At 31.5% G+C, this 22741-nt stretch overlaps 2 protein-coding genes and 1 pseudogene across 5 annotated transcripts; 1 reads left to right on the top strand and 2 right to left on the bottom strand.

Moving 5' to 3' along the window:
- Positions 1 to 286: 286 nt before the first annotated feature.
- On the bottom strand, positions 287 to 18289 carry LOC108477552 (uncharacterized; annotated as a pseudogene).
- Positions 7623 to 9686, top strand: LOC108478766 (heat shock cognate 70 kDa protein-like). Its single transcript, XM_017781228.2, has one exon. It carries the CDS (start codon positions 7623 to 7625, stop codon positions 9561 to 9563), a length of 1941 nt encoding a protein of 646 aa, XP_017636717.1. The 3' UTR covers positions 9564 to 9686.
- Positions 17966 to 21101, bottom strand: LOC108476581 (AT-hook motif nuclear-localized protein 9). Of its 4 annotated transcripts, none has more exons than XM_017778828.2 (6): positions 20680 to 21101; positions 19776 to 20195; positions 19369 to 19436; positions 18981 to 19112; positions 18655 to 18816; positions 17966 to 18542 (listed from the first exon to the last, which is right to left on the bottom strand). In XM_017778828.2, exons 2-6 carry the CDS (start codon positions 20170 to 20172, stop codon positions 18312 to 18314), a joined length of 990 nt encoding a protein of 329 aa, XP_017634317.1. In that variant the 5' UTR covers positions 20173 to 20195; positions 20680 to 21101; the 3' UTR covers positions 17966 to 18311. The 4 variants fall into 4 exon arrangements, with proteins under 4 accessions (XP_017634317.1, XP_017634314.1, XP_017634318.1 ...); XM_017778825.2 differs by having other exon boundaries at positions 19776 to 20206; positions 20680 to 21100; XM_017778829.2 differs by having other exon boundaries at positions 19776 to 20179; positions 20680 to 21100.
- Positions 21102 to 22741: the final 1640 nt, after the last annotated feature.

Raw genomic sequence — 22741 nt, 5'->3', positions numbered from 1 at the left:
TAAAATTTAATGACCAATTTAAGATCTAGAATATAATTTGGAAATGTTTAGTTTAATTAAACTTAAGATTTAAGACATAATTTTATTGCTTTAACAATATACAAAACATACAAGGTAAGACTCTTAAATTAATATTAATTTAACATTAACTTAAAACACCAAAAAATTAGAAATATTTATCCTAATACAGATAAACATTAAAAACATAGTTAAAGAGATCAATTGGGGTTTTTGGCTAATAGATAACCATTTCACTTGAATCACTTTTAGAAACTTCGAGAACCTTTCAAACTATTTTCAAGGCATAAACATTATTGTTAGGATAAGAATGGTCAAAATCATATCTCATCATAGAATCACATTTGTCCACAACCTTAACTCTCACACTTTTTCCATTTCCACAAATATTGATATACTTTAAACACCTCTTTCCGTGGTTATACCACCCGGTCGAAAGTGCCTCTACAGGATCATTATCTGAATGGTGTTGATTGTCACATTTTGATGGTCCACCGCCAACTCCACCAGCTCGAAGTTGTTAATTGTCAATGTTGCTTTTGTACTACTTGACACAAGTGGTAAAAAATTATACATCGTATATTAGTTTCCATCCTTACAACAATTTGCGCCATTTTTAGGATTACATTGCCTCGACGGAGGATTTTTCCCTCAAATCTTTCCATTATGTAACACCCCCTACTCGTATTCGTCGCCGGAATAGGGTACGAGGCATTACTAAAGTTTTCTGAACCTTTTATTACTAATCAGAGTCAAATACTATTCATTTTCTGAGATACGTTAATATGACCCTTAGTTGGGCTCTCGAAGCCCAAAACATATGTATTAAAATCGATCCAGAACTAAACCGAGACCTGAGGGACTTTTTTGCAAAATACCAAAATTTCCCTTAAATACAGGGCAACGCGCTCGTGTGGACTAGGGACACGCCCGTGTTGCTAGGCCGTGCCCTTCACACGGCTGAGACACATGTCCGTGTCTCTGCCTGTGTGCCTAAACCTGGGCATTTTGTTTCAAAATTTTAAAGTGCAAGGAACACTGGCCAGTTTACATGTCCATGTGCTAGCCATGTGTCTTACACGGTCTGGTCACACGCCCGTGTGCCAGGCTGTGTGGACTTTATATGAGCCTTTTATAAGAAGTTGCCAACACTGCAAATTTAAATCCACAACCAATACAACACAAGTAGCTCAACCAACACAAATTTCATACAATTATTCTTAATTTACTTCAATAACATCAACCCTAAACTTATCTAATTTATAATTTTTAAATACTGTTATTTAAGTCCTTATACATGCCATATAAACTATCAAAAACAATTATAATGAAGTCTACCGGAAAATCAAGATTTTGTGACTTGAGTGTGATGATCTGATCCTCCGACCCTCTCGTCAATCTACAAAAAAAAAAAATGAACAACACAAGTAAGCTACATATAGCTTAGTAAGTTCGCCAGTTTTAAACATAAATCTTACCAAATATTTAACACATTATGTAACGCTCCCTTACTCGAGACAGTCGCCGGAGTCGAGCATGAGACATTACTAAACTTATTTTAGCATTTAAACAAGTTCAAACAATTCTAGTAGTAAACTATCCATCTACGTCACAGTCGCTAAAAAATCATATCTCGAGTTACAAAACTCGAAATCCAATTCCGTAAATTTTTCCTGAAACTAGACTCATATATATACTTACTAATTTTTTTCTAGAATTTTTGGTCAGGCCAATTAGTACAGTTTATTAGTAAAAGTCTCCCCTATTTTAGGGTTTTGCTACTCTGACCCCTGTGCACTACGAATCAAATTTCTTCCTGTAAAGAAATACAATGACTATTCTGTTTGTTTCAATTAAAAAATAGACTCAATAAGGAATTCATACATATGAAGTGTGAGTCCTAATTATTTATACACAATTTATGGTGAATTTCTAAAGTCAGAACAGGGAATCTAGAAATTGCTCTAACCCTGTTTCACCAAAACGTAAATATCTCATAAAATACAACTCTTTTACCTATTTTTTTTCTTCCATATAAAAATAAATTCATTAAGCTTCAATTACATATTTTATTCATCAACTAATTCACTTTCTACTATTTTTTGTGTATTTTAAAAGTTGGACTACTGCTACTGTCCAAATCTGTTTTAGTATAAAATGTTGATAACTAAGTTTATAACATCTTCATTTCTTCTCTCTACAATATTTACCATCACTTCCTCTTATTTCTCTTCACTAACATATCAAAAACATACCATACTTAAGGTTTTGGTAACATTTACATAACATACCAAAATATCACTTAACAACTTAAGTACTTTCAAAATGACCAAAAGACATCCTAGGTACAATGCAATTTTCCAAAAAGATAGAAACTTCACCAATTTGAGTTCGGGGATCGGCTTGTATGCTGAATCCTTATACTTTCGTACCTAGCCCGCACACAGAAACAAACTATACGCTGAGAATACTCTCGGTGGTATTTCTATAAACAATAGCTTAATCAACTTTAAAACATGGTAATTCAAACACATTTATTGCTATTATTCAATATCAATCATCATTTCAATAACAGTCAATCAATCAGTATTTTAATAATCTTTACTTTATTTACCCTTATTAACATAACTCGGACACTGACGGATACACGGATCCAACCCACACTTCCGGATAAGCACATAGTGCTTCATTGGAACAAATCCGGAACTTTAACATTTAGTACACAAAGTACTTCATCGAAACAAATCCGAAACTTTAACAGTAGTCGACACATAGTGTCTCATCGACTCAATGTCGGAATATCCTGATACTTCCAATTCCTATGACATGTCAACTATATCCGACTAGCCCGGCACTGTTAATAGGGTATTCAAAATCACATTCATTTCAATATGGTAAGAATACTTACCTCATTCACATTTTCATACAATATAAATATCAAATATAGCAATAACGATTAAGCTCGGTTTATAGAAATACAAGCCACTATTTATCGAATTTAATCGATATCTTCGTTCACTTTCTCTTTTCCCTTCTTTGATGATGTATCCGGTGCTACGTTAGCTACGGACAATCATACAATTAAAAATCATAAATATACTAATTCATAAAACACATTTTCACTTTCTATCAAACTTTTACAAAATTCCAATTTCGTCCTTTTCCTATTACTGATCTTTTTTTTTTAACTAAATCATCATATTTTCATATAATTAACTAATTAACAATTTCAAGCTCATAAAAAAAATCATCATAAAACATAAATTTTGAGCTCTATACAAATTAGTCCCTAGTTAAACCTAACTTAAAAATTCATTTAACAAATCGCTTCTAACTTCAATTTCTATCAATTTAACCCATAAAACCTCAATTTATTCAACTAAATCAATATCTAAAAATTCTCTATTTTTTTTCTTCATTTTAACCTCATACATGTAGAACTTTGAATTAGGCATCCATAAACATAAAAATCACAAGAAAATGAGCTAAAACAACTTACCAATCAAGCTTTAGGGCCTTAATCCTCAAATTTCCCCTTTTCTTTTTCTTTCTTTCTTTCTCACGTTTACTCTCTGTAACTCTTTCTATCTTTTTTTTTTTCATTTCCTTTATTCATAAATCTATATTCAATATAATAATATTGATAATGTAATATTATTTTAATAAAATAACTTAATCTATAAGAAAAACTACTTTAACACATTTAATATTTTTACCAACTATTACACATGTTATACAATCTTAACACACACATGTCACTTAGGGTCTAATTGCTAGATTAGTCCCTTTACTAATCTTTAATCTATAATTAAACTTTTATACCTTATGCAATTTAGTCCTTATTCTAAATTCAAGCTACTTAACTTAATCAAACATTAATCAACCACTCAACTATAATTCATAAATATTTCTAATAAATATTCATGAATTAATTTCACGGAAACAATACTCAAGACTCGATTTTCGATACCGTAACTTTCGGTTCATTACACATTATAATCAAATCAAAGGGACATATCATTAGTTAACATTTATCCTGTCAACCACAACTCATTTGATAAAGTCACTTAATGAAGCTCAATAATAACAATAATAATATTACTCACATTCTTTCGCACATGATCCACTGTCTACTTACCAACTTGTCCATTCAAGGAACGGTTTACAGATTTGAGTACATCGTGATCTGAAGCCCGGAGGCTAACTGAAGCACATAAGTGCTAAACGGAAACCTGAAAGGGTTAAACGGAAGCTCATAAGAGCTAAATGGAAACCCATAAGGGTTAAACGGAAGCTTATAAGAGCTGAACTGAAACCCGTAAAGGTTAACTGAAACTCATATGAGTTAACGGAAGCTCGTGAGAGCTAAATGGAAAGCGAACACTAGAATTAGTAACAAATGCTGAATCTCGGTTTACTTGGGTAAATCACTGTCAATTCATCTTTTTCATTGAACGATCGTACTCATTTCCCACGTTCCGTTTCTCCGTAATACTCGATTCAATTTCATAGCTTTAGCACATGATTTTCTTATTTTTAACAATTAATATGAATAAATAATCATTATCATTCAAAAAAAATTTAAATTATTGATAATTTAACCGTACGAACTTACCCGGAATGATTTGCAGTAGTCGTAGAAATTTCAAAGACTATTCGGCCACTTTATCCTTTCCTTGTTTATCTTCAATTTCTTGATCTATAATATAAAATTATTCATTTATCAGCATCTAATTTCATTCTAATTTACTTCACAATTTATGCCCCTCAATTTTTGAAATTGCACATTCACCCTAAATTTTACTTACAATTTAGTCCCTGCTCAATTAACCCCTCAATTGAGCTGATTTTTCTCAATTAACATTTTATTCTATCACTTTAAGCTACTTCACAACCCTTGGAAATCATAATTTCAGCACTAAACCTTAATTCCAAACTTTTTTGACAATTAGGTCTTAAAAATCAATTTCTACTAAAATCACTTAATAAATCCTTCATATAATAAAATAAAAAATTCAAATCCATGGTAAATCATCATAAACTTACAGCACTCAACCATTATGACTTTCAATTTCTCCCATAAATTTAAAAACTAATGAATTCAATAAGTGGACCTAATTGTAAAAATCTCAAAAACACAAAAATTACTAGAAAAGGAAAGAAATAAACTCACATGTAGCAAAATTATGAAAAAACAGGTTGGATAAGCTCTTCTATGGCGTTTTTGGCTGTCAATTTTGAAGAATTGTCTAGATTTCTCTTTTAATTGATATTTTATTTTTTTAATTTGGCAAAATTTACAATTTTGCCCTTATTTCACCTAATTTCATATTTTTTTCTTGCTTATGCCGCCTCATCCATTCCCTTTAGGCTAAATTTCCTTTTAAGTCCCCCCTCATTTAACACTTGAGCTATTTAATCATTTTAGCAAGTTTTACACCTTTTTCAATTTTGTCCTTTTTAATTAATTAACTATCCAAACATTAAAATTTTCTAACGAAACTTTACTACTACCTCAATGACACTCTATAAATATTTATAAAAAAATTTACGGCTCATTTTATGAAATCGAGGTCTCGATACCTTGTTTCTGAAACTAATTAACCTAATAATTCTTTTAAAACACAAAATTCACTAATTCAAGAATATTTCTAAAATCATAATTTAATTCATAAATTATAATTAATAAAATTTTTCAAACTCACTTTTCTGATTTAATAATCTCGAATCACTATTTCTGACACCACTGAAAATTGTGCTGTTACACACTAGGCCTGCATGTTTGAGCTCTAACACTTGTAAAAAAATAAAGGACGTAAAGGAGAATTATTTTCCCTCTTATCAAATTACATATTGGATTAGTTTTTATGTATAGTTTTGATATTTATCCTAAAAAGGTTTAGGTACCAATTTGAACCTTGATGCCAAATTTAAGTACAAAATTGTATATTTACCCAAATAGCTAATATAGAAGGAAACTTGGACCTTTTGGACATGGCTCCTTGGGCCTGAAAGTCTTCTTACAACAAACAAGTCAAACCGTGAAAAAGGATCCAATAAGTATTAGAAGAAGGTTAAAATCTATGGTTAGTCCTTATATTTTAACATAATTTAAAATTTAGTCCTTGTACTTAGAAAGTTAAAATATATTCCTCCTATTTTTTTATTTAAAATCTCAGTCTAGTCATTAAAATTGAAAATTTTTTCTATCAAATTTGTCAACTTAAAAGTTTGATTAAACTATCCTCATATGACATGACATATGATTGATAGAATATAAATATGTTGACAAATTTTGACAAAAACTACAGACGACAATAATGATTAAATTAGGATTTTAAATTGAAAATATAGGAAGATTTAATTATTATGTTTTAAAGTATAGGAACCAAATCTCAAATTCTATATAAGTATAGATACTAACAACACATTTTAAATAAAAAAAAAGGTTAAATCACTTTTTAGGGTTTGAACTTGGCAACTTTTCCCATTTTGGAGCCTGAATTTTTTTCATTCAAATTAGACCTTAAACTTGGCAACTGTTCTCATATTGGAGCTTGAACTTTTTTTTTGGTCCAAGTTAATTCTTGAAAATTAGACCTGTCCCAAGGTCGGGTAGCCCACTCGGCCCGATAGACCCAACCCAACTAAGGTCGAGCTTGGATAATGATTTTTACACATCGAGTCGGCCTGGCCAGACCCAAATTCAATTTAAATAATAAAAAATATTTTAAAATTTAAATTTATTTATAAAAATATATAAAATATCAAATAAAGTATTTTTTTTATTTTTTATTTTTATTTTTTAATAGTAAAATGGGCTTTTGGATGAGACAGGTCGACCTAAAAACGAGCCTAAGCTTAAAAATATTTTTAAAATAGAATACATCTCTATTAAAAACCTTAAAGTTCAAATATAATGTAAGAATAATTATGGGGTTTGTGTATCAAAAATGAAATATTTGTAAATCCTAAACAAAATAAATTTAAACTCTAATGGGAGGTATACCACATTCAGATTCTAGTGTAAGAATAATTATTATGCTGAGTTGCAAACTTTGGTTTAACCTATTAAATCACCATAAACATAGGAAAGGATTGTATGAAACAGTGACGCCACGTCATCTGTATCCCTTTCTAATAGTTTTATACCACATCAGTACTCTTATCCTGAAAAAAATCAAATCCAAATTAAAATACTAAAATTCAGGATAAAATCTTAAAATTTAAAATAAAAATATTAATGTGACATAAAACTATTGAAAATGAATACAAATGACGTGGTGTCAGTTGGCATCTCTCCCTTAAACATTTACGTTTGAACTAAATAGTCTTATTGGGTTCCAGTAATTCCAGAATTCTCCAGCTTTATCACCCTGACCTGGGCTGTCTTCTTTCGTTTCTTCTTCAAATCTTCATTACTTTCTACATTTCTCTGCTAATTTCTTGCTTATTCCCATCGTTTCATGTATAAAATACCACCCCTCTTCCCCATTAGCTCTTCAACCAGAAATATTCAGCAGACCCAAGTTGACTAAACAAAAAGAATCTCTCAAAACCATTCAGTTTTGTTTCTTCTTGTACCTACTGTTTGTTTATCAACAATGGCGGCCAAAGCCGAAGGAAAAGCAATCGGGATTGATCTTGGAACCACGTACAGTTGTGTTGGGGTGTGGCAAAATGATCGAGTGGAGATAATAGCCAACGATCAAGGCAACCGCACCACTCCTTCTTACGTTGCCTTCACTGACACCGAGCGGCTCATTGGTGATGCAGCCAAGAACCAAGTCGCTATGAACCCTTCAAACACTGTGTTCGATGCTAAACGTCTTATTGGTCGTCGGTTCACTGACCCATCAGTGCAAAGCGATATGAAGCATTGGCCATTCAAGGTGGTTGCTGGTCCTGGTGATAAGCCAATGATCGTGGTTACTTATAAAGGTGAAGAGAAACAGTTTGCTGCAGAAGAGATATCTTCAATGGTGTTGACTAAAATGAAGGAGGTTGCTGAGGCTTATTTGGGTCAAACTGTGAAAAATGCTGTTATTACAGTCCCTGCTTATTTCAATGATTCACAAAGACAAGCTACAAAGGATGCTGGTGCCATTGCTGGACTTAATGTTTTAAGGATCATCAATGAACCAACTGCTGCTGCTATTGCTTATGGTTTGGATAAGAAAGGTTCGAAATCTGGTGAAAAAAATGTTTTGATCTTTGATCTCGGTGGGGGTACTTTTGATGTTTCATTGTTGACGATTGAAGAAGGGATCTTTGAAGTTAAAGCCACCGCCGGTGATACTCATCTCGGCGGCGAGGATTTTGATAATAGGTTGGTGAATCATTTTGTACAAGAGTTTAAAAGGAAGCATAAGAAGGATATTAGTAGTAATGCAAGGGCGTTGAGACGGCTAAGGACTGCTTGTGAAAGGGCGAAGCGGACATTGTCATCTACTGCTCAGACCACCATTGAAATTGATTCGTTATATGAAGGTATTGATTTTTATTCCACTATTACAAGAGCTAGGTTTGAAGAACTGAACATGGATTTGTTTAGGAAATGTATGGAACCTGTTGAGAAATGTCTTAAAGATTCTAAACTTGATAAGAGTCGAGTTAACGAGGTTGTTCTTGTCGGTGGGTCGACAAGGATTCCTAAAGTTCAACAACTTTTACAAGATTTCTTCAATGGTAAGGAACTTTGTAAGAGTATAAATCCTGATGAAGCAGTTGCTTATGGTGCTGCTGTCCAAGCTGCTATTTTAAGTGGCGAAGGGGATGATAAAGTACAAGATTTGCTTCTTCTTGATGTTACACCTCTTAGTCTTGGTATTGAAACTGCCGGCGGTGTGATGACGGTGTTGATTCCGAGGAATACAACGATTCCGACTAAAAAGGAACAGATTTTTTCTACTTATGCTGATAATCAACCGGGGGTTTTGATTCAAGTGTATGAAGGTGAAAGGGCAAGAACTAACGACAATAACTTGCTCGGTAAATTTGAGCTGACCGGTATCCCACCGGCACCGAGAGGTGTGCCGCAGATCAATGTCTGTTTCGACATTGATGCAAATGGGATTTTGAACGTGTCTGCAGAAGACAAGACAGCAGGAGTGAAGAACAAGATCACAATAACTAATGATAAAGGAAGATTAAGTAAAGAAGAGATTGAAAGAATGGTACAAGAAGCAGAGAGGTATAAAGCTGAGGATGAACAAGTGAAGAAGAAGGTTGAAGCTAAGAATGCACTTGAGAATTATGCTTATAATATGAGGAACACCATTAAAGATGACAAGGTTGCTGGGAAGCTTGATCCATCAGATAAAGGGAAGATGGAGAAAGCCATTGATGAAACCATTGAATGGCTTGATAGGAACCAATTGGCTGAGGTTGATGAATTGGAAGACAAATTGAACGAACTTGAAGGATTATGCAATCCCATTATTGCTAAGATGTACCAAGGTGGTGGTGATGATGTGCCCATGGGTGGTGCTCGGACTGGCTCTGGAGGCTCCGGTGCAGGACCCAAGGTTGAAGAAGTGGATTAATTCTAGTTTACACCTTGTCATGCACATGAAATTTGATGGTGTTTTACCTCTGTTTTCCATTGGTTGTATGCATGTATGTATCTATCTTTGGAGGTGACTTTGAGAGCTAATAAAACGAATCATTGTAGATGTAAAAGCTTTTGCAACCAGTCTAATAGTAAAATAATAAAATAGCCCCTAAATTATATTCTAATTATCAGATTGACCTTAATTTTTTTAGAATAATTTCAAATTTATCCCTTCACGTTTATATTTTTTTTGTCAATCTTATTTGGAGTTACTGCTCTTGTTCACTTGTACGGAGCTTCGAAAGATTCCTATTGATTAAAAAAAACTCACAAATGAAACGAGGTTAAATTTTAATGATAGTCTTTGTATTTATCAAATTTGTGGATTTAATCCTTCTGTTTTTATACTATTTTGTTAGCTCCATTTAAAAATTAAGTATAACTACAAATTAAACCCTCAACTTTTACAATATATTTTTCTTCCAATTTGGCCCCAACTCTTTTTCTATTTGGTCCTTACCTTCTATGTATTGTCAAATTAAACAAATTCTACTAAAATTTAATAAAATTGTTAGAAATTACACAAGATATTGATGTAGTTGACCGTGTGACGGTCTACATATATTTCATAGTTGTCATGTCATTATTTTATTTTATAAAATTATAAAAATTACAAAATTAAAAAAAAGTAAAAACTATTCAAAATTTTTAAAATAATTAAAAAACTTTTAAAGTATATAAAATTATTCCATCTACTATTGGAATTATTCAATTTTTAATCTTTTGGGAAATTTTTTCCTTAGCACTATTTTACATGTCATTATTTAGTTGTTTTGTTATATATCGGTACAAATTAGTATATGCATATGACATGTCATTTGATTAAAAAAATTAAACCAAAAGAATGCTTTGAGTTGTTGGCAAGGGTTTAAGTTTTAGTTTGATACCTATATTCTAATGTGTACCGCCACATAATAGTCAAATAATGACATATGAAAATATAAAATCATGTCGAAATTAATAAAAGCGATTTTAATAATAAAGTGATCAAATTTATGTAAGTTTTACAATTTCTTTTTTCTTTTAATCTTCTTTAATTTTGAAGAGTTTTCATATAGTTGATGATTTTAGAAAGATTTTATATTTTAATCAAATTCATTGCATTTATAGCATTGAACAACCTTTTTCTTTGGCCGTAAATTTCCCTACTTTATGTGAGTCTTCATTATTCCACTAAAATTTAATTTTACTCTCTTCTTAGAGAATCTCGTTATGGTATACATGAGCTAACATAATTGCTCCTTGATATCATCAATAGCCTCTGTTGTTTGTTTTACTATTGAAACAACCTTTTGAACATCGAAAGCAATGTTCTTTTTGAGTCTCATTTTGTTACGTGTTGCTTCCTTTAAATTCAACTCAAAGGTTTTAAATGAACCAATTAACACATCCAACTCAAAGAGTGGTGATATCCTTTGCTTCCTCAGTTGTTGCAACCTTGATTGCAAAGTGTTTTGACAAAGACCTTAGAAATTTTCTCACTAATTTTTTTAGAAAAAAAATGTCCAATAAGACAGAAAGCCTTATTAGAGATATCACATAACCTAGCATAAAATTCAGAAATAGACTCATATTCATGCATTCTTAGATTTTCTAAACTGCTGGTTAAAAATTAAAGTATTGTCATGCGCACAGTATTATTTCCTTTATGTTGGTTTTGCAAGATTGTCCATTCCTCCTTAGCAGATTCACACACAAAAATGACTTTAAGTTACTTCAAATCAACTACACTGAATATGACATTTAGAGCTTGTGAATTTCCATGAGCAGCTTTTTTTTATATTTAGCAACGAATTTTCTTCTTTCTTTGGGATATATGTTGCCATCAGTAACAGTCACAATAAGTCAAGTCGACCTTTCTTCAAAAGCTTCCCAGGCAACTTCATTAATAAAAATGATGAAAATCCTCATGCAAGCCTTCCAATATGCATAATTTTTTGAACCAAGTAGCAACAAGGTCAAGTAATTGAACTACGTTACTTTATGGATTTTATGGTTACAAATCGAATTGAGGATCACGTTTGAACAACTCTTGATGCCCACTTTGATACCAATTGGAAAAGCACAAGTTAGTTTGCTCCTTGTCTCAATAATGTCCTAACTGATATTCAGACAAAAGTTAGAACTGTCCTAACTCAATATCTCAACTGATGTTCAGACAAAAGTTGGAAGAAGATAATTTAAAGTAAGCAATAAAAGAATGAGGAATAGGTGGATCAACAATCCTACATTTGTAGAGCCTTACTCAATGAATGATTTCATTCAACAATCATTCAAATCACTTATCGTTCGGATTAATAATTACCACAATTGTTACAATCCACTCACTTACAAATTTCAATAACTCTCACTTACAAATTTCAATAACTCTCTAATAAAATGCCTAATACAAAAGTGTAAAAGTACAAATCAAAATATCAATAAAACACTCTGCAAAAGCACCCAAAATGCACTCGATAGCCACCCAAGATGTAGCTTACCAGCAACCTGTATATAGGCTAATACAAAAACTCTTCAAGCATCTTTTTTATAAGCTTAAAACAATCAGTTAATAGTTGAATTTATCTCTTGAATTATATTGAATATTTATCTCATAACTTTCTTCATATCCAAGTAAAACAGCTAGTTTGATCTCCAAATAAAATGATAAAGTATGAGATGATGAAATTGATCCTTCCTCCTCTTCCTTTCCAAATTCGATCAACATCATTAAGGATAGAACAAAGCATGGCCTAGGGATCATTTGCTGATAGTGTAACACATCATGAAGATTAAAGTAAAAAATGTTAATTTTATATTGCACATAGTCTATCCTAAAGGCATGTCTAGACTATTGTCTAAGGGTTTGTCCAGACAGTTGCTCAAACAAGGGATAGAACATGGTAACAAAACAAGCAGATCAAAGAATTGTTTGAATATAAGGAGAAACTTTAGAGATGGTATAGCCAAGGTCCCAACACAAAATATTATTGTTTCAACATTTTATAAAACATAAAATGTATGACTTTTTACATTATTATTAATTTTAACGTTATAAATCATAAAACATACGAAGTTTTTATTCAACTGCAAACAGAAATTAAAAATATGGTCAAAGAGATCAATCGGTGTCCGACCAGTAGATATCCATTAAGCCCCAATCATTTTCAGGAACTCCAAGAGCTTTCCAAACTGCTTTCGAGGCATCAACAAGGTTGTTAGGACAAGGAGGCTGGTAACCATGTTCCGAATCACATCCCCTTGTAGAATCACATTCATCCACGACTTTAGCCTTAGCGCTTTTTCCATTTCCATGGATTTTGATATACTTCAAACACCTCTTTTTGTTGTTAAATCACCCGGTCGAAAGTGCCACTACAGGTTCATCATCCGAATGGTAATGGTTGTCACATTCCGATGGTCCGCCTCCATCTCCACCAGCTGCGAAGCTGTTAATTGTCAACTTTGCTTTTGTATGGCTCGACACAGGCGGTGAACATATATACGTTGTGTAAAACTTTCCGTCTTCACAACAATTATCTTCGCATTGCCCTGGTGGAGGCTTTTTCCCTCTAAGCTTGCCACTGGATTTGCAAGTATCTGCTTCAACCATCAAACAATCTATGATAATTAAAACAAAGCAAATGAAAAGAAAAACAGTGGGAAATCCCTTGATAATATTTATCTTGAATTTCTTTTGTTATATCTTTGTTGATTGGTGCCAAAGAACATGAGGATGTGGGGGTTTTATATAGAAAACAATCCTCACAATTTTAAAGTAATTTTTATCAAAAGTATCGCAAGTAGGTGAACAATGTGTCACTAAGGGTTAAAATTTGCCTCATTTACGTGGTTAGAATCATAACAAAGTTAAAACATCAATAAATCTTGTTTTTAATATAACAATGTTCAACAATATGCCTCCACGTATATAAGTAACAAGGCTCATTTCTTGTTTCTATGTTAAGTTTGGAATTTTTTTAAAATTTTAAGCAAGTGAATTAGGAGAAATTATTTTATGATTCTCATCAATTAGATCTCTTTATGGGTCGAGGTCATTTGGTTCAGCTCGAAGGTCTGCTTGAAAAGTGAGAGGATCTTGGTAAAAATATATACCTTAAAAATGGACTTGAGCAAAAAAATAATGCCCGCTTTGAAAACGGGTCAGGCCTCAGGTAAAACTTTTTTAGGTCGAGCCCTGCCCGAATTTGCAACAAAAAAAAAAAGCACTGTTGTTTTTTTGTTGTAGCTATTTTTTACCGTTTTGCTATTATTTTCTTGTTGTTTTCTCACTATTTTACTGCAATTTCACTATTATGTTGCTACTATTTTGTTGTTATTGTTTAACTCTTGTTAATTTTGCTACTATTTTAGAGGCATTTACTTGTTAAATTCTACTTCTTTTAGTGTTATTTAAGTATACATGTTTTTTTTTTAATTTGTTGAGAAACATTTATTGTAATATTTTTAGTATTTTTGATGTATTATACATTTTTAAAAATATAAAAAAAATTAATACGACCGAACCAGGCTCGGGTTTTAGCATTTTTATTCGGTCCGAGCTTGGGAAAAAATTTAGGCCCATTTTTCAGGCTGGGTCGGGCCCAACACTAGCAAACGGGCCCAAAAATTTGGTTGGGCCCGGCCCATGGACACCTCTATCACCAACTAGAACCTCATTTGGTTTAATTTTGAATTTCATTCTTCTATTTTATAAAAATTAAGAAGTTAATCCCTTCAATTTGTCAAAACTTGGTCTTCGCACATTATAATAACTGATAAATTAGTCAAGTTGTTAGTAAACACGTGAACTTGAACCGCTTATTTTTGTTAATTTATTGCATATAAATTATTGAACTATTGATTTTTGTTAATTTCTTGCATATAAATAGTTGAACAGTTGGTTTTCAAGTTAGAAATTTAATAAGAATGTTTAACATGGTTACCCAATTCGACTAACTCGTCATTTTTCGTAAATTACGATATTAAGTTTTGAAAAACTAAAGTTGAGGGACTAATTTGTTGATTTTTGTAAACTAAAGTGGATGAAAATCTGAATTTAAACCATTCAGTTAATAAGATAGATTAGAATCTGACTTTATATTAGCCAAAATTGCTAGTTAGATTCTTTTTTTCTTTTTTGGATTTTAATATGAGAGGCATCTACCTGTCCTTACATGCTTTTGCTTAATTCAATTAAGGTTAAAAATTTTTCTATAGTCCCTACACTTTTTGAAAATTAATAATTTTGGCCCTATATTTGAATTTCTAGAATTTAGCATCTCTATTTTTCAGATTTTAAAATTTAAGTCCAACTGTTAACAATATTATTTTTTTTGTTAAATTTTTTGTTGTGACATTTTGAAATATAAAAAACTACTCACTTGGTAGTCATGTAATTAAAAAAGATGTTGTAATTGACCTAAATTCAAAAAAATTAAAAGTATTAATAGTTGGACCTGAATTTTGAAATCTAAAAAGTATAGGGACTAAATTCTTGGAAATACAAGTATAGAGATAAAATTCCTGATTTTAGAAAAGTACAAGGACTATAGACATATTTTAGCCTTCAATTAAATTGGTTTGGGCTGGCGTTTGGTTACTCTTATTCCCCATGCACCAAAGGAACATAATAGGAGATAGGTTTGGAAATTTTACCTTAGGATCCCAAATTTTTTGAAAATTTTCCTTTTATATATATAAAGGCCTCCTTAAAAATTTGGGGAATTTGCATTTATGGCTCCAAAAATTTGAAAATTCTCTAAAGTATATAGAAGGAAACTTGGCTCCTTCGGCCTGAAATTCTTCTTACAGCAAACAGCCAAGTGAAACTGACAAAAAGATGTAATAACTATCAAACATTGCTAAATATAAATAAAAGTGGACCACTTTGTTATTAATGTTTGTATTATAGGTAAATTGTAAATTTAATTATTGTATTCTAATTTGGTCAACCGTAGTTGTTATACTTTTTCGAATTTTAAAATTTCAATCCTAATTTAAATAGTAGCAATTATATTTGTTAAGTCAAATCTCAGTATTAGTCTCGTACTATATGTACATTATGGATTTAGTCCATGCTCTCTAATGTGATCATTTTTAGTTTCTATATTTTTTGAATTTCGAGTTTCAATCTAGTAACCCAGAATCCGGTTTAGGGGGGCTGGCAGGGGCCCCAATCCCCCCTAAAATGGAAATTTTACCATTTTGACTCTTTAAATTTTTTAAAAATTTTAAATTAGTAAAGGTAAAATTTCACTTTGGCCCCCCTAAAAATGATAAAATTTAAGTTAATCCTTTAAAAATATAAAGATATAACCAATTTAATTTTGGCCCCCTACATTTTTTTCCTAGCTTTGCCCCTGCAATAATCGTTAAATGATTAGGTAAAATGGCATCGCTTTTATGTGAGTTTTATGTGGAAATAATAAGTTGATATGGTATTCAAAGGCAAAGCCAAATTTTGGGGGGCAAAGTGCAATTTTATGATTGTAGTGAGTTATACTTTTTAGAAGGATTTCAATACAATTTTATCATTTTAAGGGAGCCAAGGCCATTGTCTGACCCCTCATGTTAGCCTCCGATGGCAATACACATGTGATAAAATGTTTGTCACATAATATTTTGGAAATAAAAAAATTTAAGTTTACAATGGTTATCATTTGGGTTAAGATTGAAATTTTAAAATTCAAAAAATACAATGATTAAAATTAATCGAATTAGAGGACAATAATTGTGTCTACAACCTAAGTATAGTGCAATGACTAGTAGCAAAAGTTGACTTATAATTTAACTAAAATATCATTTAAAATAGGCTAAAGAGTCTTTAAAGCCCGTGAATTTTTCTAGAAAAGATCAATTAAGCCTCTACATTTTTTTGCCCTCATTTAAGTTCTTAAATGTTAAAATTTCAATCAATTAAGCCCTTTGATCATTAAATAGTAACGAAATTCATTTGGGGAGTTATTTTCACCATGTAGCACGTCATGATTGTGTCGCATGGCAAAATATGTTATTTTATATTTAAAATCATAAAAACTATAGAAAGTCATAAAAAAATATCAACATGCAAAAAAATAAATATATTATAAATGACAAAAAATTATATAGATGATAATATTCTAGAATGACATTTTATGTATTAATTACATATTTATTTTGAGTATGATCCTACTAATTTGAACTATTTATGGTTTTTTATCTTGTAAGGACTAAATTGAAGGCAAATAGAAATTTAGAGGCAAAAAGCATGAATTTAAAGATAAAATGGGCCAGCATGCGAAGTAGAAAAGAAATGGTGCTGAAAATACAAAGTATGGAAGACTTCGGGGCAAAAGTGCAAAGAAGAGATTTTATAAACATATGACTATTTAAATTTTAATTATATTAGGATAATTGTTAAAGATTATTTACATTTAATTTTAGCTTTTATCTTTATTTATCTTTAATTATCTTTAATTATCTTTTATAATTTAATTAGAAATAGACTAAATTTCCTAATACTATAAATAAGGGACAGAGTGACACAAATTTGACACATCTTTTTTTGTAAACACTCCCTATCTGCTAAAAGGTTGTCGAAATTTCTCAAAAACTATTCTTGAGGCTTAGAATTCGTGCTTAGCCTTCTCAACGAGTATTAATCGTTTCTCCTCATTACGGAGTTAACGTTTCTGTCCATATCCCGTCAAAGGTGATTTTTTTAACTTGTGCAAAGAACGGTCGCTTTGTATGCTTCAAGAAGGTTGCACAGTCATTTTGTTAGTTTACTGCGTCAGTGATTGTCGAGACCAAGAGACAAAATGGCGTGGCATTTACCATTGAAAGTGATGATCTAGTGTAAGACGTCTTCTGACACCATAACTGGCTTATTCTATTCCTAAAAGCTTAAGATTAAACTTGAGGAGAATCGAGACAATTAGAGGCTGAAATCTCTTCATAAAAAAAAAACTCAGTTTCCTTTATACTATTCTTTTTATTTCTTTATAGGGATAAAGATATTTTTGATGATCTCAATAACACTAATTTTATATAAAACCTCATTGTCAATTTCCATTCGAGAAAGAATTGTATGAAACTATTATTCAAAATCATTTTTATCCCTTTCCTTTCTATCCACTCTGAAAAAATTTAAATCCAACTAAAAATGCTAAAAAAAAAAAAATTAATTTTATCACAATTTCATACAACTTTTTCTCGTTGCATTTCAACTTAATTTGCATATCTCAAAATACTCCATTGTCATCGAAGATGTTTAAAGGGTGCAAGCTTCACGATGGAGAGCAAACAGATAGCTTCAGGAATTAAAAATTCTAACCACATGATTAAAGAACAAAATGAGCAACCACCAAGACATGCATAGCATAATTTCTAACAATTCCATTTAATTGTACCAAATTTATCAAAAAGAAAGATTGAGGGCTAATTAAACCAAGAACAAAAATAAAAAACAAATTAATAAAAATGGAAAATTAAATTTAGAGCAAATAAAAGTAGAAACACTAAATCTGCATAAATCTATAAGTCCGTCAACCATCTTTTCACCAAGCCACAAATATCAGAACAAATCCCATTGTCATTGGTAAATGAAGTGGGAATCATCAAGTCGAAAATCAGGCCGGCTTTGTTGGGACTTGCCAGATTATGATCAGGCGACGTTGAACGGCAAACTATATACATTTCTCATGAAATTATTAAAGAGTTACCCGCGCATTAGATCAATGTCGACATGTGAATTACGCATATCCATCGATCGTGAACCAGGCCATATACCTGCCGATGAAGTCGGAGTCAGATTTTGACTTGGTGAAACACCTGGTGGGGGTACTACATCGTCAACATTCTGATTATCAGAGCCCTTTAGACCGTCTTGGTCTCCGCCTTTCTTGATCTTCATCTTTGAACCACCCCACAGAAAACTTCCTATGATCACCTGGTTCGTTCATAGTTCGATTAAGATACGTAAAACGTTGGTCCAATCAAGGTTGACGTCATGCTCATGATGATCCGTAATCATATTTAAGCAGACTAAAACAACGAGTTACCTGAACTGGGCTAGCGGCAATAAGCATCCCCCCAACACCTCCACCAATGACACGACCATCAGGACTAGCAAGGGAAACACTAAGACCACCAGTTCGATTGCGTGAGCCATTATCACTGGTTAGAAGGTACGAGCCTGACAGACATAGTATCTCAAACCGCCCCTAAGGAAATTGAAATGGACACAAAATATACGCATCAAAATAAGATCTTCGAAATGAAACAGTGGACAATTACATACATTTGATTATATGTAATCCAAGTGTGTTTTTTGAATTCACTTAGGCTTAAATTCGAAACTAAGAATCAGGTTATTGAGTGCTCAAACCTCGTACGTAATGGTTCCACCCGAGGATGAAGGCTGATGAAGTGTTACCGTCGAGACCGCCCCGTTGGCTGATAAAATGCATACAGCTCTTGGCCCTTGCTGTGAAAATGACATTAATTTTGTCGCAATATCCTACAAGAAAAGTTCGAAAGTAATTTCAAGACACAAAGCACTCTATTCTAGTTATAAGATAACTAGCCAAAAGATATCTTACCAGTAACCAAATTTAAAAAATTACACTCGAAAACAAAATAGCTACTTTCGAGGGAGAGAAACAGGGTAAAATCTAAGTAAAATACTTTACATACAGGATCAAGTAGCTTTTTTTTTGCCTGTTACAATGCAGGGTAGTAACCCGGGTACTAATTAAGAAAAGAAAATTGCATACTTCTCCTATGGCAACGGTGATGACGTGCGGAGTGAAACCCATCCCGGCTGAACCGGACAGCCATACACCTAGCAAAACAATTTGATATTAGCAACACCATTTACATGGCAAAAACATCAATAAAAAGAGCAAAATAGCTCCAGGTAACCTTTGAGGAGGCTAAACACTGAGGAGAATGACATTCCGGTTCGAGCATTTATGTTTGATTATATGTTCCTAACTATATATATATATATATATATAGCTGAGCATACAATTAGATAAACATGATGTCTCAGCATACAATTAGATAAACATGATGTTGTTCATCACATTTCAACACTCTCCAATTCAGCTCTTCTTTTCCTTTCGGCATTCATGCTACAACTTATACAATTCTAGCATTAAAATAGGCAAAAGGATCTTACCAAGGGAAGCAAGTTGTTGCTTCTTTCCAGTACCCGGTGGTCGCCCTCTACCTCGTTTTTGACTCGGTGGTGTTAATGTCCCTGGATTAGTAACCGATGGAGGAGTCAATGCCAATGAAACGGTCCCATCGGGACCGTACTTTCGAGGCCTTCCTCTTTTCCGTTTCGTGGTCTCACTAGATGGAACAGCTGAAGGTGTGCCTACATTGACACTATGAGGGGTACTACTCTCCACAGGTCCCATAGTAGTAGCACTCATACTTGATTGGTATTGTACATTTGGACTAGATAACATATGAATGTCTTGTGATCCATGTACCCCTGACCCAGTTATGCCTCTTTGTTGAATATAATAAGATGCAGACCCTGTTAATGCCATTGCATCCCTTCTATCCATGCATCTACTTCAAATAACCAATACTTGAATGTACCTTTAAATCAACTTACAAGCTTAAGTAGCTAAGCAAAAATGGTTAAAAGAGCCCATAAAGCTCCAAATTGTGACCACTAAACAGTTGAAAAACATGTTGCCTTGTTCATATTACAAATGCATGGCTGAATTAAGCCATAACACAAATGAAAATGATGCTAAAGCTAAACCTAACACTGGCTAAAGGTAGAAGAGAACTAGCAAAAACACCATAGATTACAAAGACCATAAGCTCAAAAGTTGAAAAAAAAAAGGACCAAAAAGAAAGCAAGCTATTTTACAGCTTATGATGAAGATATAAAGAAGCAAATTTGAAACTAAAAACAAGGTCCCCAGTCCATACTCTAACCAACACATAAAATACCTTTTAAGACATAACATCTTTTTAGCTTAACAAAAAGGAAAAGGGTAAAATTTGTTGCTTGTTTTCTGTGAAACCAAAAAAAAAGAACCAGAAAGAGAAAGTGAACTTACATTAGTTGAATTGTGGTTAAAGGTGCAGCCTTCTGAAAGTAAGAAGCTTTGAAGAAAAAAGGGGTCTTTTGAAAAGAGAGAAAAGATGAGGGGAAATCAATGGGAAACTGAGAAATGGTGAAAAGAAGCCATTTTTGTGCGAAGGTTGAGAGGAAGCAAGCCTTTTTTTTTTTTCTTTGGGTTGGGGGGATTATTACTTACTACTACAAAAAAGGTCCTTGGTATACAATATATCAGTCCTTATCAAGATGCAAATTTGTAGGGTAAAGCTTTGTCTTTCTCCTTTTCCTTTTTTCCTCTCCTTCTTCACTTCACTATGATGATAAAAGCTGGTTTTTTTTAATCTTTATTTTCTCTCTTGCCAGTAGCTACTTGAAAAAAAGAAAAAGAGGGTTTTGTCCTTATATTTATCTTGAGAATTCTCTCTGTCTCCACCATCTTCTTCTTTTTCAAGCGTGTGACCAATGAGTGAGTGAGTGAGAGGTATAATTATGATTTTAATCCTTTTATTATGTTAAATGAGAGACTAATCCTATAAAAAAAAAAGAGAGAGATTTACTCTCTCTTTTTTAATGGTTAAAATATATTATAAATATTTGTACTCTTCACAAATTTAAAATTTAATTTTTGTACTTTAATTTTTAGATATTTAGGTGAGTTTGGATAGATAATGGGGTGCGGTAAGTTTACTTTTTGTCTCAGGTTACAGTATTTAATATTACTATAACGTTGTTTTTACACTAACAGTAGGTAAACACACTACTCATCTAAACTCACCCTTAGTATCTTTACTTCTTAAATTTTAGAATTTAAGTTAAACTATTAATACTTTTAAAATTATTTTATTAAATTCAAGTTCATTACAACACGATTTTGTTTACATATATGGCTACTAAATGAGTATTTTTTTAAATGTCACACTAATAAATTTAACAAAAAACTAACAATATTAAGAGTTAAACCTGAATTTTGAAATTTAAAAAGTAAAAACCAAATTTCTCAAAATAAAAATATAAAAATTAAATTCTAAATTTATGAATAGTAGATGGACTTATATTTTAACCCTTCTTTTATTTTCTTTAATTTAATATAAATGATATTTCTATTTTTAATTAAGATATTTTTTTATATTCGTTGATTATATCAAGTTTTAACTAAAGTCATGACTAAATTGGATCAAAACTTTTCTCATTAGTTGGAATTTAATAGGGTTTAGATAAAATATTAAATTCAAAAATAAATTTATAAAAAATAAATTAATTTAGAATATAGGTCTTATCGAGTTTTAATATTTGAAGCTCGACCTTCCTAATCCATTTTAAATTTATAATATATATTTTATTTATTTTATATATTATATAACTTATATCATATAAAATTAAATATATTATAATATAGGAATATTAAAAATACATATCAAGTCGTTTGTATTTAGAATTTTAATAAAATTCTAATAGTAATAAAAGTCATATATATAATTAGTAAATAAAAAATTATATTTTAAAATATAAAAAAATTAACGGTCTAAATAGTTTGAGTTATTCATTTATAAATATGAATGATTTGGATAAAATTTGAGACTCATATCTTTTATTAGATCAAACTTAAAAAATTATATGTAGTACTCTTACTGTATATAAATTTGATCCAACCCAACTTAATTTCACCCAAAAATCAATGATGTTTGAATAAGACTGGGCCGACCAGTTAGATTGATTGGATCGAAAATAAATAGAAGTACTGGTTTAGAGAATGATATTTGACAAATTAAATTGCATACCGATGCAGACGAGTTGAAACTTAAATTTTGGAAAATCAATTAGCATTTAATGCTCTAAATTCAAACTTAAATTTTGAAAAAAATTAAACTAAAATGAAAATCAATAATCAAAATAATTATGTTGATTTTTCCTTTCAAATTATAATTTGTAATTTATAATTTTGTGTTTGGTAGTAAAAATAAAAGAATTTTTTAAAACAATTATCCTTTTTAAAAAAGGGTTAATATAATATTTAGTACCTAAATTTGGTATTTTTTAATTTGGTACCTAAATTTATTTTG

Source organism: Gossypium arboreum, chromosome 12 (genome assembly GCF_025698485.1).
Source record: "Gossypium arboreum isolate Shixiya-1 chromosome 12, ASM2569848v2, whole genome shotgun sequence".
In the NCBI taxonomy this organism is placed as follows: Eukaryota; Viridiplantae; Streptophyta; class Magnoliopsida; order Malvales; family Malvaceae; genus Gossypium; species Gossypium arboreum.
This window is presented reverse-complemented; position numbering and strand designations above follow the sequence as displayed.